This window comes from Athene noctua, chromosome 11 (genome assembly GCF_965140245.1).
Source record: "Athene noctua chromosome 11, bAthNoc1.hap1.1, whole genome shotgun sequence".
NCBI lineage: Eukaryota > Metazoa > Chordata > Aves > Strigiformes > Strigidae > Athene > Athene noctua.
In genome coordinates this window covers 24,807,578-24,826,819 of record NC_134047.1, presented here as the reverse complement: position 1 = coordinate 24,826,819, position 19,242 = coordinate 24,807,578, and the positions used below count along the sequence as shown (strand labels likewise).

The following is a 19,242-nucleotide window of genomic DNA, read 5'->3' as shown; positions in this document are numbered from 1 at the left end:
GCAGAGCTTTATGCAGGACAGAAGTCAAGTTCAAACCCACGTATGCAACGTTTGCATGAGATCTCCCAGCTCTCCCAGCTTCAAAGGATGGTTTACACCATTGCAGCACTCGTACATTATTAAAAAGAGCCTCGGCCCGATGTTTCTCAAACTCTGTTTGATATATAATTGCAAGAGAAGATCAAAGGCCAGGAGGAGTAGATGGTTTTGCATTACCACACACACAGCAGAGTGCAGCAAGCAGGAGAGACTGTAAAAAAACCAACGTGTTGAGCCACCGAGAGAAAAAGCTGTAAAGAAGCCGTTCTTACAACAGCCAGGATGCTACGCGGTCACCTACTTCTGACAGCCTCGCTGCAGCCTCCAGCACGCAGCCGGCACTGAGTCCTGGCTGTGATACCAGAGCTGGCCACCATGGCACGGGGCTGCGAGCCCTGGCCAGCCCGAGGGGACCAACGCCAGCCCGAGGGGACAGCCAGGACCAGCCCAGCATGCTCGGAGCAAGCAGGACCTTGCAGTTTCCGCGGGGGCCAGCGAGGAGAGCCGAGCTCGGCTGTTGGGGGCCAGCGAAGCAGCCCTGGCCTACAGAGCGCCGAGGAAGGCAGCCCGGGGAGGAAGGCCACCCTCCCAGCCCCGCTCCCTCTCCGGCCAGGGCCGGGCCACGGGTGGGCTTCAGCACGGCCAGCACAACGTAGGGGAGCAGCACCGTCCCCTGGCACTGCCTGTGGCTCTGCGTACTCCTGGCATGGAAAAGAAGGGATGCGGCCAACTTTACAACAAAAATAACTCATATTTTTGTCTCAAAGTAACTTATTTGCTATTGCTGACTTTCAGGCCCAAGATTGTTACAAATGAGCAATATTTTTCTCTGCTTTAGCTGATTTAATTTCTCATTTGGCACAACCCTAGGCTCAAGTCATCTTACAGGGCCGCATGCATTGTCAACTGTCAGGGCTCTTCAGTCAGCTTCAGCCGCTCGTGGAGGCAGCAACCAGGCTGCAGCTGTGTGGGGACCCACACCAGGCCGTGGGGAGCTGCACGGCACTCGGCAGGGCTTCACCCGCCGTATGTGATTTATTTCAGCTGGTAACACAGAATCATAGAATACCAGGTTGGAAGGGACCTCAAGGATCATCTGATCCAACCCTTCTCAGACATGGGTGGGTGGGGTAGAACCAGTTTCTCTTAATCCCTTGAAAGTCAAGGAGAGTTTACGACACTGAAGTGCACCCCTCCTTTGGGTAACAGCCCCCTTGCTTCAGACAAGGCCCTGAAGCACCACCTGCTCTGCAGAAGGGGAAACTGAGGCACGCAGCAGAGCCAGGGGAGCTGGAGTTCCCTCTTCTGCCTCCCTCCTACCCGGAGCTGGGCAGCAGGACTAAAACCATGAGCACGGGCCTTCCCGTTCGTGGGGGCTGGGGCAGCCAGGGAGGGGTTTTCTGCAGCCCTCAAGCCACGGCTGCTGCTAGAAGCGCCCCAGTCCCCATGCTCAGCAGCAGCCGGGACTTCCAGGGACGGGTTCCAGTGCTGGCCCCTAACAACTGCGCCGGGCAGAGCTCTCCCTGCCGAGGAGCAAGAGGCAGGGAAGCCCTGCTGCCTGGGGAAGCACTTACCCGCAGCTCCAGCCGTGCTTCCAGCCTCTGCCCGCGATGGGGCAGGGCTCGGCAGTTCAGCTTTTCATCAGAAACATCAAGGGCAGCTGAAGTCAGCAGGCTCCTGCAGAGGAGCGGCAGCTCGGAAGCGGATGGATTTCCTCACCAAGGCCCGTGTCCCCCCGGCGCGGGTCCCCGCTGCCCTCATCCCCCTGGCTGGGAGCTCAGGAGCGGCCGTTTCGGCTCGGCAGCCGGCGGGAGCAACGCTCCCAGCTGACTTGACAGACGGAGTCCCCGGCAGGGCCAAGCCCCAGCCCATCTCCATGCCGTGGCACCTCCCGTGGGATGAGGGACTCACCTCTCCTCCCTCCGGGACAGCGGGGGGGCACCCTGAGCCTTCGCCGGGCACCTGCACCCCACGCGCGTGCCACACGTGGGAATCACTTCGGGAAGGGCATTAAATGACATTTCATCCTGATCAACAGGAATTACTCTCTGAGGAAGGGCTGGGGTCACAGTGAGCCTCGAGACCGCTGGGTATGAACACCAGGAAACGAGCCTGCAGTGTCACAGAACCATCTGGGTTGGAAAAGCCCTTGAAGCTCCTCCAGTCCAACCATGAACCTCACCCTGACCCTTCCCAACTCCCCCAGATCCCGAAGTAAAGTAAGTAAAGACATGGCTGCCTTAAAACTGCCCCCACGGCACCTCACAGCTGGGGCATGCTGGCAGCGATTCACCGCTCGCCATCGCCACGGACCGGCTTACAACCAGGAAACGGACGGGGCTACGAGTATCTGTAAAACAAACCACCCGTTTAATCAAAGCAGCGCACCTACCAGCTAGAGATGTACCACTGGAGGCCTTCCACACTGCGCATTTATAACACCATGCTACTCGAATGACTTCTTTAAAAAATTTGCACTCGAGTTCCCCTATTTGCTACAAATACAATCACGGTGAATTAATCTACCAGTGAAAGGGCTACAAAAAAGTCAAAAGACATCCAAAAACCTCAAAGAGAAGTCACCTACATAGCACTTACTAAATGTGGGATGCTCAGCCTGTGCTGTGGACATAATAAAGTGATACCAAGTGGGTTTTTTTCTTCTTTAGCCTCTAGAGACACTGCTACAACACTCCTAATATTTTACTACCCAGCAGGCAGGCTGAGACAGCCTTAACTGGCCGGACACTTCCGACAAGAACATTGCCAGCAACCAAGAAAAGAACAACATACGCCCTCCTCGTACCACAGACGACTCCAAACCACCCGGCTTCACCCAGCGCGTGAACCGGTGGTGCTGCAGGGCTCCTCGTACAGTCACGCTCACTTTTTTCTCTATTACTTGGCAAACGGAAAAGAAAAGACAACTTTGAGCGGTCTCAGATTTTTAAGTCTGTGTGGGCTGTGCTCACGGCAGATCTTGTCAAGCCCAGCAGACCCTACGTTCCCACCACGGGGAACTGCCCTTCTTTTCTAGGCAGCCTGCGCAGGGTGTTTGTGCCCGGACAGACCGCGCTGCTCCCCAGCCTTTTGTTCGTCAGGCTGAGGAGCCCGCCAGCTGGAGACAGCAGGTGTCTGATAAGCAAAACAGGGGACTGATTTGCTTTAAATCTCACGCAGGGGTCTATCCATGAAGAAACCAGCAGACGCACAGACAACATATCTATCTGTAGAGTCACCAGAGGTCTGTACTCAGGGCAGCGGGTCGACACCTCGGAGCAGTTTGGGCAAAGGTTTAATCAGAGGGTGCCTCATCCATGGAAAGGGTAAAATGCACAGGACCTCTGGACAGGTCCAGTCAGAACAATCATTAGAATTAGCTAAAAAATCGCACTCTCTGTGTCCTGGCGAGACTATCAGCGCCTCGGCAGACCCACCCCCCAGCAGCGCCACAGGGCAGAGGTGAATCCCAGCCAGGCTGTCACCCGCTGATCCACCGCCCCGGGGCATGCGGGCAACTGGCAGTGAGCAGCCCCAGATTCCTGCCCACCCTTCCATACGGGCACGATTCAGAGAGGAGGGCCGAGCACTTTTTTAACGTTATCTGTTAAGGGAAACCGGGGGGGTGACCCCCCGGGTGCGGGTGGAAGCCCAGGCGGGTATCGGCCCCAGCACTGTACCCCGCTGTGCCCGCTCTGCCAGGCCACCCCCCCCGCCTGCTGCTTCAGCTGCACCCTTAAAAAAGAAAACTGCACAAAACCAGCATTTCAGGCAAAAAAAATGGGGGTTTCTTCAGTCCTGAGGAGTTATCTGTGCTGCCTGGGTGTACTCAGTTTCCTTCTGCTTCTCCCCTTCCTCCTTCGCCAGTCGCACTGGGACGGCTCTGCTGACCCAGCACAATCCCCTCCCATCCCCGCTCCCAGCGCAGCGCTAGGCTTTACACACAGCAAAAAGGGAAATGGTTTTGGCCAAAGTGATGAAGAAAAAGCAAAGTATTTATGTTAAGAAGCAGGCTTCTTAGATTCCCTTTGGCTTTTTTTTTTTTTTTTCCCTAGACTTAGCAGAGATTTGGGGATTTTTTTTTGTAGTACATTTTACCATCTTACAGTCCTGTGACATCTGCTGTTTCAGTCATACTCGCTTTTGTCTTCACCATTTTCCAGATGGGCAAACACAGGCTATTCCAGTCATGGCCTTGATAACAAGGAAGCTCTGAATTATTCTTAACAAAAGATCAACAGCTAAACCTATTAATACCAAATAAAACCCAAGCAGCTGGCAAGAAAAACAGTGTATGATCAGAGCCTGCCCTGCTCATTTTTTTTGTCTTCATCTGGCCTGATGCAAGCGCAGTGTTCACAGCTGCCGTGCTGCCACAGGCTTTTGGCCAGATTGTAATGCACATTGATAAAAGCAGAGGAGACGTGAGAGATGACACAGGGAAAGGTACCTACAGGTCTTGGAGGAAAAAAAGAATTCTAAGCAGGAGGACGGGTCACTGAAGCGTTAAATGCGCGGGACTGCGTGGTTTCAGATGGCAGAACCTGGCCCAGGTACCTGGCCTCAGTCAGTACTTCCGGAAATGACTCAAAGTCAACCCTGAAATCGACATTTAACTGGGAAAAAATTCTCATAATTATAGAAAAAAGAACAAACCGCCCACAACAAAAGACTAAGGGCTATTTCTGGACGGAGGCCTCCCGTTCCTGCAGCGGGCCGCCCCGGGGAAGCGGGGCTGGGTGACGAGGTGACCTGTGCTGCCGCGGCCACGCTCCACCCGTCCTTCGGTGAAACAAATAATCGAGCCCCTTCCCTGCACAGATTATTCTCCCTGCAGGCAGGCGGTGCCCGGGAGAGCTCAGCAGCGGGCGCCGTGCGATGCTGGCGGTGTCGGCCCGGCTCGCCCGGGCCACGTCCCCGCGCTGGGCCAGCTCCGGACGGAACGGGTGGCCCGGCGTGCTGCCGGTGGCCTGCCAGCCCGTCCCGAAGCCACACCGGCGACCAGGGCCGCTGCCAAGCGCCGGGGCCTGGAGCCACGAGGCTCCACGGGAGCCGAGGCGAAGGTGGGCTTCCAGAAACACGGCGGCGGGGGGATGTTCAGCAAGAATCGGGATTTCCCCCGTTCGGACCGGGGCAGGGAGGCACCGGCTGCTCCCGGGGCGGCCGCGGAGAGGCCCCGTTCCCGCACCGCCTCCAGCACCGGCCGTGATGGGCAGGACGCGGCCCCCGGCCCCTTCCCGCGGGGCTGGAGGCCGCCGGGCCCCCGCGCTGCCCACCCCGCCGCCCCGCTCACCCCGTATGGCGGCGATGAGCGCGTTGCCGTCCTTGATCACCTCCTTGATGAACTTGTTGGTCCGCTCCAGCTCCTGCTCGTAGCACTTCAGCCGCTCTCGGAAGTCGGGGCTGTCCAGGTAGCAGTCGCTGAACTCCAGCGGCGGGTGCCCCATGGCTCCGCGGCACCGGCCGCTCCTCCCGTCGCCGCCGCCGCCCACCGGCCACCGCCGCGCTGCGGGGCGGGCGCGGCTACGGCCCCCTCCCTCCGCCCCGGGAGCCCCGCACCGCGGCCATGCCGCCGCCCCGGCGGGCACCGCCCCCGGGAGGCTCGGGCGGGCGGGGCCTGCCCCGCTTCCCCCGGTTCGCTGCCTGCGCGGGGCCGACCGGGCCGCACCGGGCGCTCGGCTGAGGCGACCCCCGCCCCGTTCCCGGCCGCCGCTGCCGGGATCTGTAGCTCGGCAGCCCCCGGGGCGCGGTGCCCCCCGCCCGCCCGGCCGGGCCCGCGGAGGCTGCGGGCGGTGCCGCCGCCCCGGGCCCAGGCCCAGGCCCCGGCCCGGGCCCGGCCGCGCGGGGCGAGGGCGCCCCCTGCCGGCGGGGCGGGGCGGGGCGGGGCGGGGCGGGGCGCCCGCCTCCCGCGTTGCCAGGGGCGTCCCGGCGGCGCGCGGTGATGACGTCAGCGCGGGGCTCCACGTCGCCTCAGCGGCCAAAGATGGCGGCGGCGGAGGGGAGCGGCGGCGCCGGGGGGTCCTTGGTGAGCGGGGGCTGGCGGGCACCGGGCGGGCGCTCCTGGGGCCTCCCCCTCGGGCCTCTGCCGGGCAGGAGAGCGCCCGGCTCGGGCCGTCCTCGCCGAAGCGGGGGGCCGGCTGTGGGGGGAGCGGCGGGCCGGGAGGCCGCGGCGGGCCGGGAGGAGTCGGGCTCCGGCCGCTCTCCTCCCCCGGCTGCTTGCCGCCTGCCTTGGGGTTTGCTGCAGAACTGCTCGGGCTGTTCCCTGTTTGCGTCCACCGCCGGGAATTCGAGCGCTTTAACCTTCCGCTGGGGTGGAGGAAACCAGCTCCGCCAGCGCCCGGCCCGGCCCTGGCTCGGTGCTCGGGCTGGGGCGTCTGTACGGTTCCCCGGGAGTTGTCTCCCCATGGAGCCCGTGACAGGCACTGCCCGGGTGTGGCTGTACAGCTGTCAGGCACCACGTTACTTAAAAAGCACAAACGAGCTTTTTACTTCCTTTAGTTGTTGCTGTCTAAACAGAGGACAGCAAGCAGGTTCCTGGGTGTTGCCGAAAAAAACAGAAACGTTTTGCTTGTCCATCTCTGCTCACCTCGTTATACTGAGCTGTTTCATCAGGCAGGCAACAGCTGGGCTCTGTTGTTGATCGTGTTATTAAGTTTGTATCTCTGAATTGAGCAGCTGTTTTCATCCTAAACCCAGCTGAAAAAACATGCGAAGTGAGTATGAGCTAGTTTGGATTTCGTTCTTTCTAAAGGTTTTAAAAACCATTTAGTTTGCAGGTCTTGCGGATGTGTCGATATCTGAAGATATTCCGGTGGAAGGGGAGATAACGGTTCCTGTCGCGTCTCGCTCTCCTGATGAAGACTTCTCCACGCTGGACGAGCCTGTTAAGGACACTATTGTGAGTCTGTGCCTCCATCTTGGGTAAAACGCGTGTTTCACAGATGTCTTTGGCCAACTGTTTTGCAAAACAGAGTGTTTGCGTAGCTCTCCTTGTCTTGTACCTCATTGCAAGTTTGGGGATTGTTTTTTTTAGAACTAGCCATGTAACATGAATTCTTGGGGGTCAAAAAATGTCTGAAATCCAGCCCAAGAGTTTCTCTGTGATCTCAAAATCTTTGGAAGGGCAAAGGCCTCAGATGGAGCTTGGGAGAAAACCTCCTGACTAATAGGATTTCTCATTAATTTTCTTTTCCTAGACGAGCAAACAAATTATTGTTCTAAACTGGGTGCTATTAAAGGATAGAGTACTGTGACTGTTAAGGAATGTAGAAAAAGCAAGCATTGTTTGTAGCAGAGGATGCTGCAGAAATTTCTGGGTTGGATCCTGTCTTGATTTACCATCAATACTCCTTTACTTCTGCTTTCCTGCTTTTGGCTGTGAACTGTAATTTTTATGAAGGGAAAAGTTAAAATGTTGTTTCCTTATTTCAGATGAGAGATCTGAAGGCCGTTGGGAAGAAATTTGTCCATGTCATGTATCCGAAGAAGAGCAGTGCACTCCTCAGAGACTGTACGTATAAGAAGATTTTCAGTTTTGAAAGGTTGTTTTGCCAACAGACTAGCTGTGTGGGAAAAGGAAGAGTTCAGTGGAACATGGAGGTTCAGAAGCGTCTGTTCTGTGTTCTCTCTGTTGTAGGGTGTTACCAGAGCTCTTCAAAAGCGGCACGTGTGCCAGAATGAGGACAGGGAGCTTTGGCAGTTGGCCGGTTTTGAATCGATTGTATTGTAGAACATGGCATGAGGTGGTACATAAGGAAATTACAAGGAAGCGTGATGTCAGAAGTGATACACTGGGAGCTGGAAGAGGTGCTTTATTACTCCCAGGAAAATGAGACTGAACATCATTCTATGATATTTATGGATTTATTTTTTCCTTTACCTACAGGGGATCTTTGGGGCCCTTTGGTGCTTTGTGTCTCGCTTGCACTGTAAGTACTTTAGTGGGTGCATTTGGGTTTTTATAGTCTGTCACGCTGGAGAAACGAGAATTTAATGATTTCTGACTGCATGTGTTGAGATCAAGTTCATCTGGTCCTTCTCTGCTCTTCTGCAAACACTGCCTGTTTAGATTTTCTTAGAAAAGGTGTTTGTGACCCTTCAAGGCCGTTAGGACCTCCCGGCTTTCAGTTTAGGATTTCAGGCTGAACCCTCCCCAGCCCCCTGTCTTAAGAATGGTTTTACTGAAGGTTTCCCAGTTCACCTTGACCTTGATCCTGACGCGTTTGGCTGACTTTGGCCCTCACCTGCCGGCCAGAAGCTCTGTGCAGGAGCGGCCGTGGAGGTGCCCCGTGCCCTGGGGCAGCTGGGAGAGGCTGTTGTGGGTCACGGGCGGGGGGTGACGGTGGCTCCTGGGGTTCTGGCTCCGCCGGGGCGAGTATGTGCGGATCTGCCTGGGCTGGGGCGGGGATGTTGGTGAGATCTATGGGTGGAGGCACGGCTGTGTACTTGGTGTGCAGCAACCGTTCACAAAAATGGGTGAAGCTTTAGCTGAAGTAGCCGGTGTCATTTAAATAATTCAAATCAGCACGTGCTTGCTTTTCCAGGCTCTGTGCTGCTTGTGTCCTATAGTTACTGTAAGCTTTCTATAAGGCTTTTGTGTTTTCTCATGCACTACACTGCCTGCTTTGAGAGGTCACCAAAATTTTGGTACCTTAACTTTCACCTTTTAGCCTGTTGTCTGTGGATTTATTCTCCTCTGTATGCTTGTACATCAAAACAAGTCAACAAGTGGACTGAAATGCCCTCAGCTGAGCTACAGTCATATTCCTTTCCTATATAAAATTGAGGCTATTACTAAAAATAAGAGAACAGATGAGAAATGGTCGCTCTGCAGCCTCACTGGGGGTCGGCGATCCGGGCTCCTGTTCTGTCATCTTCTCCAAGGCTGCAAAAACTCAGTCGCGGACTGTGAATGTCTCCATTTGTCTGTCGCCTACAACAGGATGCTTCAGGGTGGATCAGCAGATAGTAAAGACGATGGAGGGCCCCAGTTTGCTGAGGTCTTTGTCATCATCTGGTTTGGTGCCGTTGTCATCACGCTGAACTCAAAGCTTCTCGGAGGGACTATGTGAGTGCCGCTTTATTTAGTAGCGGTTAAAACGCTCCCATGCGCAGAGCTCCTGCAGTGCTTCCGTTTGACTGTTTTGGGTTTTTTTTTCCCCATTTCTGTCTTGCCCTTCCAGATCCTTTTTCCAGAGCCTGTGCGTTCTGGGTTACTGTGTGCTGCCCCTGACCGTGGCCATGCTGGTGTGCAGGCTGGTGCTGCTGGCGGGTTCTGGCACCGTCAGCTTCGTTATACGTCTGATCGTGGTAGTCGCCATGTTCGGCTGGTCCACGTTAGGTGAGTACCCCTGGGGTTCTGACGCTGCTGTGGGCACCAAAGGAGATAGAGCTGCATCCCTTCTGCTGGGCAAAACCAAGGGATCCTGTAGTTTACAGTGTTTGCTGGGCTGCTGAAGGATTGCAGAAATCGTTTTTCCAATCCTTGTGTTGGCAGAGACTCAGCCTCTGCCTGTGCTCCTCTCGGTTTTCATGGTCATGTGCAACTTGCCTTTGGCAGAAGGATGATAATTTAATACTAAATCCCATGTGAGATGACTGGGTGCTCTATTTTGTGATCTGTCTTATAAAGACTGCTAGAAAATGCTAATTTCATACAGATGCATTTGTGCTGTTTCTCCTGTTCTTCATCTGTAAGTCTGACTCTCGTTACAGAATGTTAATCAGCATTTATCTTTGTGTGATAAAATTCTAATCAGTGTTTATAGATGATCTGTATTGAGCAAACGATTACTCTCTTTTTGTAATGCAGATCCTAATTCAAAATTACTAACATCTGCAGGGGATCTTGGAGTTTTTCTTTTATGCTGCTCGTGTCTCAAGTATTTCTCTTTTTTACCAGCATCTACAGCTTTCCTGGCGGACAGTCAGCCACCGAACCGCAAAGCCCTTGTCGTGTACCCCATCTTCCTCTTCTACTTTGTCATCAGCTGGATGATTCTCACCTTCACACCCCAGTGATCTCCGATCGGAACAGACTGTAACACGGACTGGAGTTTTTTCATGAACGCTGCAGTTAATCATTGGCTTTATCTCTCTCTAATTTATATATATAGATATTGTAAAAAGGCAGGTTATGGGATAAAGCCAGAGAACTGCGAAAATTGGTCGTTTGTGTCCCTCTTTTTGAAAGATACAGAGGTCCAGCTGCTGAGGGGTTTTTTATTTAGCCCTTCTCTTTAGTTGTGTTAAATAAAAAATGCCCGCTGTGGTAGGGTTATTGTGCCTGAGGGCTGGAGCAGGAGATCCTGGAATTTCAGGACATTGGGTAGATGAAGGTGAAGTTACAGGATCGCACAACTTGGCAGAATTCTCTCTTGTGATTGGGTTCTCACTGAGGATGAATATGCCTTATGAAATAATAGAACTTCATTGCTGTTGTGTGCTGGGTAGGGAAGAAAAGTTGTTGACTCCTTTTTTCATTCACTCAGAGTGTTAAAATGTATATAAAGTGCATCACAGGACTGTGAGCTTTCATTTTGAAACTAGATGTTAAGGAAAAAGGAGTTGGGTCCATTTTGCAGTTTATTGGAGCTGGGCGGAAGGGAACTGCCTTTGCTCGTTCTCGAGGGTTGTGTTTGTTTCATCCCTTCGTATGGCAGGAGAGAGAGTTCCAGCCACACGCCCTCAGCACCGTAGTTACCCCGACTGCTCCGCGTGTGCCCTGGGAGGGAGCGGGGTTGCGCTGGGTAGGTACAGATCTTCTCACATGGCCATCGATGGCAGAGTTAAAAGTCCTGGAGAAACAGTTAAAACTGGTTTGCAGCAGGGGCTTGGCCGCTGCTCGGCATAGTGAGAATGGAAAATTGTCAGGAGAGTCGCAAGTGAAGTGTGTATGTGTGTTAAAAATATATATGATGTGAAGTCGGCTGAGATGTTGATAGCCGAGATGCTAATGTACCACAGCAGGACTTACGCCTGAAATTTTTACAGCAGGTCAGAGGAAGGAAGGTAAATCGTGGTGCAGGTGGTGGCTGCTGTGAGGCAGGGTCTGAATTCTGCTCTTAACTGCTGGCACGTGGCGCTCGTCTGGTCGGCGCCGCGGACTGCGCTTCAACACAGACGCATACGAGCGTGCGTATTGCTGCTTTGTACTTTAATGAGATGTGAGAACCTTTTCTATGCTGTGGATTGGGTTGGGTTTGGGTTTTTCCTTCGCGTAAGGCTTTTATACAAAGGGAGGGGCTTTCTTCTCCAGTTCCCCATCGGTGCAGCTACGTGCCCTCCCTGCAGACCCGCGCGCGGCTGACGAGCGGGTCGTTTGTATTTCAGCGTGGGGATCGGGGCTGGGGACCTGCTGCTCCAAAACCCTACGGGAACTGCTTATGTTGTCCCTTATTTTCAGTAAGCGATCCAAAGGGGGAGCTTTGTAACACCTGGGGGTGGAAAAGCTGCTGTTGAAATGTCGCTTTCCCTGGAAGTGAGCATCATATTTCCTTTCTCCTGTCATAATGCCGATGAACCTGGAAGTGATGTGTGTGGGTCCCGCCGAGGTGTAAATATGCCTAATTTGTATTTATATATAAAAGTGCAGTTCCTGCTGTAAACACTATTTGCTAGTTGGGATGGAAGTTTCTAAATAAGCAGATTAAAAGTACATTTTTGCATTTCCGAGACTGTGGAGGAGAGGGAAGGGAAAATCTGCTGCTCTCAGCAGGGACCCAGGTGTTCCGTGTGTGTGACGGCTGTTCCGGGCGGTCCCGGCTGTCCCCAGCTGCTGCAGGGGGACCTCTTGTGCTCCATAGACATGGCTGTACCTTGGAAATGGGGAATTTCTAAACTTCCATCAAATTATTACTGATATGGACTGTGATTTCTCTTTTAATTGCGCAGTTTTGCATTCACTGAAACGTTCACTTAGCTTTATGAAGCTGAAAAGAAATATTGAAGGGAAGTAGATAGGAAAGCTACTGATGGCTGCAGTGGGATTCTTTGAGCCAAATCTGCCTGTCCTACTGCAGCACTAGAACTTAACCACACTTAGAGGAAGCCTTGGAATTCTCTCTGCAGTGCCTGTGACTGAAGCTGGTATTGTATCTAAAAGATAACTGGAGTGACATTTAATTGATCCAGTATCTTGGAAAAGAAGGAAAATGATTTTTAAGAGGAATTAAAATCCCAGCTTTTTCCTTACTTGTTTTTGACTTAGATATAAATCTTACGGTTTGTTCTGTGTTGTTGCTCTTGGCTTATACAAGGGAGAAGAAAATTATTTTTATATTAACTAGATTTACTTTTCAACTGGTCACCGAAGTTTTTAGTCGAGAGGTGTTTTTAATATGAAAGAACAGGCAGGAATATACTGGTCATATGGTGCAGGTGGGATCTTTTTGTTTGGTTTTTGACTTGCAGCAATCCTCCTTTACTATGGAAACCATCATCTTCCAAAGCTGTAGTATCTTTAAGTGGGCTTTTATCACTGAAGATGTAACTTGCTCTAAGGTTTTAGCTGGCAGGATGCAGGTCGGAAACTGGATTTTGTGAGTTTTCATGCCTCCCGTTGAATAAAGTTACATGTCTTATGAACGGTGGGTTTTTTAATCGTCGTTTCCTCTAGCAGAGAGTAGAGGACATTGATGTCCTCGGCCAGGAGCTCTACCTGCAGTAGCTCGTTGCCTGATTTACTTTGTTCTTCTCAGCTTTGTCGTGTGGGATGTGATTTGTGCCAGTACCCTTAAAAGCACACGCAGTGTATCTTGTCAAAAATAATTTCCTCGCCATAATGTTATAATCTGTTCTGGAAGAGCTGCACTAGGAGTGACTTGGCCTTTCAACCTGGAGATGATAATTACTGAAAAACGGAGCCCTTTCATAAGTAGAATGTAATTGCTTAGAAAGACGGAGAGAGCAGAGGATGAGCACCGCTGGAAATGAGCATCAGATTGATTGATTGAGGATTAACTGTGTTATGTGACTTGGAAAAATTAAGAAGCCAAAACTGGAATTTGTTCCTCAGCCAAACTGACATTCTGTAGAGCCACTGCTCTTATGGATTGGCCAGCCCCTCAGCAAGCGAGCGGTTCCCAGAGCCGGCCAGATACGGGCACACTGAAGCACCGTTGAAAAAACAGGTTTAGGCAAGTGCAAGACCTGGGGCTTAGCTGATGTTAGCAGACTGCCCAGAACTCCTGTCGGTGATGGTCCGTGGTCCCCGAGAGTGCCTGGTCGCTGAACGGCGCTTTGCCTTGTGCGGCCGGTTGGAGAACGCGCTCCTCCACAATCATGTGCAGGTAAGTAATCCTTCTAACCACAACATCTATTTTTAATTTGTCAAGAAAATGTATGTGAGAACTCCATTGTCATGCTTTCCAAGGGAAGAAGTCTCTTCCTTGTTTAAAGCTGGCTGAGAGAAGTGTAGCGAGGAGAAAAGCTGATGTCTTGTCTTTGAAGTGTTCAAACTTTTCTGTAAAGTGGATGATTTTCTGATGCATAAACCAGTCTGTCTTTCCTACCAAGATTTTTTTTTAATACTGTTTATTAACTGAAGTTGTACATGTTTGAATTTACTTTTGATCTATTTAATACCAATGAAAAGGATTTGGTTTATCTTTAAAATTTATAAATTAAAGCGCACTGAAAGGCACGTGGGTAATCTTCTGTGTGGGTTGAAGGTTCCATGCTGTGCTGTGCCGTGCTGAGGGGTGGCCGGTGCCCGGAGGCTCCCCGGGTGAGGCAGAAATCCTTTCCCCTCCGTTGGAAGAGCGCGGCTGCCGCTGTGGGTGCTGTCGGCGGTTGACGTTCTCCCGTTCCGGCCGTGCCGGTGTTCCTGTGGCGCGAGGACAGCGTGAGCCTTTGGTCTGTCTGTGCTGGCCCGTCGCCCTACGCTGGGCGGTGCCACAGGGGATCCCCGCTCCTGGGGAGGAAAAAAATAAAAGCACCAAACCTCTTGTTAGAGGCCAGTGGGAGTGGCCCATGCGCTGGTAGTGCCCCGGTTCTGCTCTGTACCCCGAGAGCGCCTGCACCCACCAAAGCCGAGCCGCGACGCCCCTCTGCTCGTGCCGACATCCCGCCTGGCTGGTCCCAGGCTCTGCTCGGGGCAAGGAGCAGCTGTGCTGGCTGGGCCCTAACTCGGGGTCCGTGCAGGCAGCCCCCCTCTCCTGCTGCCGGCAGTGTCAGGGGAGGAACGTGTTTGGCCTCACGCCGTGCCAGGAGGCGGCAGCCAGGCCCCCCCGGCAGCACCCCGGCACGGTGGCGGGGAGCCGTCCCGCCAGGGCGGCGGCAGCGGGGACACAACCGACCCTGCGCCAGGGCCCCCGTTCCGCTGGGGAAGGCCCAAATGTCGCAAGAGGGCGGCACGACCGTGCAGTCCCTCCGAGCTTGGCTTTTTTTCTTCTTCTTTTTTTTTTTTTTCCCTCCCCTTGGCTTTGTCTGTTCTGCTGGGATGCGCCGCCTGGGTTTTGTGCCCGTGTTCAGGGAGGACAACTGCTTGTGGGCAGCCTTGGGGAGCTCCAGCCCTGTGTGAGTGAGAGGAGGCTGTGTCTGAATTCGTCACGCTTGCAAAGACCTGCCCTCACTTGCAGGGAGCAGAGCACTGCACCCGACTGGGATTCCTCTGTCTTGTTAATTAATCCCAAACCTCGGCCAGAATTAGGGCTGGGACCTTCCCGAGACAGCAGCTGTCGCTGGAACTATGCGCAAAAATATACAAGGAGGTCAAATGTAGCTTGTTAAATGGCATTTGGTCGTGCAAGCCTCCAAGACAGATGTGTCTCTGCTGCCTGCGATTATTTTCTTTAGCTGCAGAGCGTGCTGGTGGTGGAGGCAGGTACCTGGGCCCGGGAGGAGCGTGTCCCTTGCACCAGCCGCCCCGGCTCTGGGCGGGGGTGCGCACAGGGGTGCTCATGCCCCTCGCGTGTCGCCAGCCCTCCCCGTGCAGGGCAGGGTTTGGCTTTGCCAGGAGGGGGATTCAGCTGCTTTTCCTGCCCCGTGGCCGCGCTCCCCAGCAGCCCCCCTAAACCAGCTGCGTTTCTGGGCCTGAGCTCGCGCGGGCGCTGGGACCTGCCCCCCCCAGGCAGCCCCCGTGCCCCGGCTGTGCCCTGGAGCACGGCCCTTGGCTTCCCCGCGCAGTTGCTGCGGGAGCCTCCCTGCTCTCGCCAACAAGAGATGCTCGTGATTCCTTGTGCCGGGCTGGCGCCTGCCTTTGGGGACAGGGATTAATGTCCCAGCCAGGCGCTAGCAGCTCGGGAGCATTCCCCTGGGGAGGGAAAGCTGCCTTGTGAGCATTCGGCGTATGCCACTTTTATACATAAAAATGCAGCCTGTATTATATTTCACTTTATCTCCGAGGTGCCTGTATGAGAACTGTGGTACAGCCGCGGGTTTCTGCTGGAGTTCTCTCTGGCATGGGAATCTTCCTAGGCACTTCCCAGACAATTTGCTCTTGGGTGCTGGAATGTGAGTTAGAGTTGGTTAGGTATACAGATCTCAAAAAAGCTGTTTTCCTTCTCTATTGCTCGGGTCTATTTGTCATTTGTGTAACTTCTCCATAGAACGTGACCGTGTCAGTTGTGCTCTTTTAAACCCATTTAAGTTGCCTGTTTCCCCCAGGCTGTTCACGAGCCCTGGGCGCTGCGGGGTCACAAACTTAAACCAGTTGGCCTCAAACACAGCCGGGGCGAGGGGAGGGCAGAGAGGGACGGCCCCGGCTCGGGCACTGGGCTGGCACCTTTGGAAATGACGACGCAAAGGCTGGGGCCGAGTGTCCCCAATGGGTAGCGGCTACCGCGGGTGAGGGAGGGGGATGGAGCCGGGTGCCTGGGTCCTCCGCGGTGCCTGCGCTGCCTGCGGGTTATTTCTGCTTCCCCCGCTGGCATCGGGGGGTTATTTTTTGCTGGTGGTGTCACTGTCCTGACCCGCAGCCCCCGGAGCGTGGAGGGGGGTCCTGGCGAGCCCCGGGTGTGCAGCGGCTGGCCTCAGGGAGGGAGGGCACCCCCCAAGCCACTGGTTGATGAGGCCAATGCTTTTGTCGTCGTGGAATTCAGTGGTGCAAACCTCCTGTTGTTGAAGCTTTCTGGCTGACAGCTGCGGGCTTATGGATCTGCAGAAGTCTCGGTGAATTGGGGCAGGAGCGCACCCCAGCTTGTATAGCAGAAATTCCACAAAAACATCATTGACTAATTTTTTTCAGTGATTTCACCTCTTGTTTAGTGAAATCGGGGAGTTTTGCAAGTCTGTGAGGGCTAGTCATCTGAAAAGTTGATTTGGCTTTTGTGTGTATACCAAATAAATCGGTATTTGTAAATACATTCACTGGTATTTACAAAACAGACCGCCCTTTGCAGGGAAATGCACAGATTCAGCGTTTGCCAGGACATTTGAGGCTGGGGAGGGTGGGGGCTTCTTGCAGCTGCAGACAAGGCAAGAAGCCCTCGGGTCCTCTCAGGGCGCCCAGCGTGTGTCTGTGTTAAGGAAAAACATAACTGGTGTCGGAGGGTGAAGCATCAGCAGGACGCGAGTGCCGAGGGATGTGCCGAGAGCACCCGTGGGACCCGCCGGCTGCTGTAATCCTGTGGGATGGGGGATTTATGCCTCCGACCCCCAAAGGGTTACGGGGGTGCTGCCCCACTCACTGGCGTGTTTTCTTTTGCCTCGGGAGCTGGCACGTGGGGAGTAATTGCCGGATTGTTGGTCAGAGAGGGAGGAGGCCGACCTGCTGCTCTGGGTCTCGGTGTGGCACCCCGGGATCCCGGCGCTGCCTCGTCTGGGGGGAGGAACGTTTGCAGTCGCGGCAGCACGAGGGACGGGCTGGTTTGCCGGGTGGGTGACACGCGCCCAGGTGGTGTGTTCCTGGCTCCTCTGTCGCTCCTCAAAGTAGAAGCAGCAACTGTCCTGCTGGAAATAACCATCCTTTAGCGTTAAACGGCCTCTTTGTGCGTGTGTCCAGGCTGATCCCGTTGGGTGGATCTCTCGTCATTGAGCCTGTGCTGGTCAAAACTTTTCCCCGCTGGCTGCTATCCCCCGGTGTCCCTCTGGGCGCCTGGTGCCCCTTTCCAGGGCGATGCTCTCAGGCAAGGGGGGTTCCCTGGGGCGATGGGGCAGGGCGGCACTTCCCTGCCCACCTGGGTTGGGGCCGCTGCCAGCAAGACGTTTCCCAACATCTGGTTGAGCAGCAAAGGCCAGGAGCCGCGTTATCAGTGGCCCGATCGGGTACCTGGTCCAAGGAGCGGCATGGCTTCTGTGCGAATGGTTTGTCTGCAGAGTCAAAACCAAACAGCCTCTCATCTGCTAAAAAAAAGAAAAAAGCAGATCCTAACAGTTTTCTCATGTTCTCCAGTGCACCGCTGGAGACTGGAGTGTGCATGTTGGGATTATTTTTAGGGGGGAACTGTTTAAGGGAAGAGCAGTGGCAGCTGGTGGGACAGCGGGAGGCTGGGCAATGTCTTCTGCTGCCCCTTGTTCACGTATCTGAGGAGGCTTCTCGTGGTGCAGCCGCCGTGGTGCCTGGTGGCTCTTCAAGAGCCAAGGCTGGAGCGCCGGGGTCTGTGCTGGCGTGGCATCGCTGGGGTGGGCAGGACCCCGCATCCCTTGCCCGTGGGGGGCTGCTCCAGCGCAGGGGGGGTTCAGCCCTGCCCCTGGGTCTCTGCAGCCTCCCTGGTGACGCTCCCCGTGGGCAGCACTCTTACATCTCCTTCAGCCTTTCTCCTCTCCCCACCCTGCCCTGTCAGCTCCCGCACAGCCCTTGAGCCGGATTAAAAGAAAAGGGTCCCTGTTCCCGCAGTGCTCATGGGGGGAGCGCCTGCCCCTTCCTGACCTCGGGGAGAAGCCGGCCAGTGGAAAATCCCAGCGTGCTGAGGGCTCGCTGGGGCTGCTCGCCGGCCAGGCACGGCTTGGCCCTGCTCACGCCTCTTCCGACGCCCCGCGTCTGCCCTTGAGGCTGCACCAGCAGCAACGGCGGCTTCTCTGCCGGCGGGGAGGTTGCCCGGCGAGCTGCCAGCCGTTAGCTGTATTGATTGCGTGCCTGGGCACTGCCGAGCAACAGCCCCACAGCAATAGCTCATCAATGGGACAGGAATAGCTCCGGGCCGCCCGCCTGCCCGGAGGCGGCAGGAGATCCTCTGGGGGTGAGCTGGTGGGAGAAGAGGCTCTACCTGCCCCCCAGAATGCCGGCCCTGTCCCATGGCTTGCGGAGCAGGCGAGATGTTTGCCATGGAGCTGGGTCTGGTGGGTGGGCAGCCCGGCTGGGGCACTGCAGGCAGCAGACGGGGCAGCGCTGGCATCTGCCCTGTGGGAAACTCATAGCGAGCCTGTACAGCATGGAGTTTTCTTTGGAATCAGCCTTTTAAAATTAACTCGGGTTTAAAATGGGCTCTCACGTAAGTCTGGAGGTCATAGTGATACACATTTATATGGAGAGAGAGAAAAAATAGAAATTGCTTTTGTTTTTCCCGTGGATGCCTCTGGAGCAGGTACATTAGGAACGTTGGGAAGAGAAATGCAGCAACGGAGCCTCTGTCCTGGCTCCGCTTGGCAGAAACACCCGCTGTGGTGTGTAGGGGCTTCAGCTGCTTTGCTGGGGATCCAGCCGCCAGGACCTGTTCTTACTGAGGACAGTGTCCTGGTGTGCTGAGGCAGGATCCTAGATTTAAAATTACTTGAATGTTTTTGGGATGACGGGATAGGAAGGAAGAAGCTGCACAACTATGCAGAAGCCTCTGTGGTTTGTCTCCCAGGCCCTGGGAAGGAGACAGCTTGCTTCTATTTGCACTCACTTGGGGTTTTTTTTTGGTTTTAGAGGAAGTGGGAGAAGGCCTTAAGGCTGCCAGAGCAGGCTGTGAAGCAGGATGCTGGCAGGGTCGTTTCTCTGGCAGCACCTTTCTGGCTGTGTAGTTACAGTTGAAGTCGTGGTTGAAGCTGCGAGGGCTGTCCTGGATTTGGCAGGACAGAGCCATCTCCATCGGTGTGTCGCGGTACCTCGCAGATGTCCCTTTGCTGCCTGGGCAGCCAGTGCCCACCAGGATGGTCCCTCCTGTGAAATCCGCCTCTTCCCCGAGGGAAAAGTCTGTAAAAACTGTTGAGAAGTTTCCCTGGCTGAGCGGCGTGGCGATGGCTGGGAGCAGGATCCCGCCGTGGCGATGCCATTTGCAGCTCTGCTGCGGCAGCGGTGCCTGCTGAGCTGAACGGGGACGTCTGGGAACGGGCACTCGT

At 54.7% G+C, this 19,242-nt stretch overlaps 2 protein-coding genes across 3 annotated transcripts in view; one reads left to right on the top strand and one right to left on the bottom strand.

The window, feature by feature from the left end:
- The window catches only part of OPHN1 (oligophrenin 1), a 57,699-nt gene extending 51,859 nt beyond the window's left edge, over positions 1–5,840 (bottom strand). For both annotated transcript variants that reach the window (XM_074915565.1, XM_074915566.1), the window contains exon 1: positions 5,333–5,840. In XM_074915565.1, the coding sequence (XP_074771666.1) occupies positions 5,333–5,486 (154 nt within the window). In that variant the 5' untranslated portion in view covers positions 5,487–5,840. The remainder of the gene's footprint in view (positions 1–5,332) is intronic.
- A 151-nt stretch (positions 5,841–5,991) lies between these two features.
- Positions 5,992–13,666, top strand: YIPF6 (Yip1 domain family member 6). Its single transcript, XM_074915369.1, has 7 exons — positions 5,992–6,064; positions 6,809–6,937; positions 7,471–7,549; positions 7,925–7,967; positions 8,981–9,106; positions 9,222–9,379; positions 9,941–13,666. Exons 1-7 carry the CDS (start codon positions 6,023–6,025, stop codon positions 10,057–10,059), a joined length of 696 nt encoding a protein of 231 aa, XP_074771470.1. The 5' UTR covers positions 5,992–6,022; the 3' UTR covers positions 10,060–13,666.
- The last annotated feature ends 5,576 nt before the right edge of the window (positions 13,667–19,242 follow it).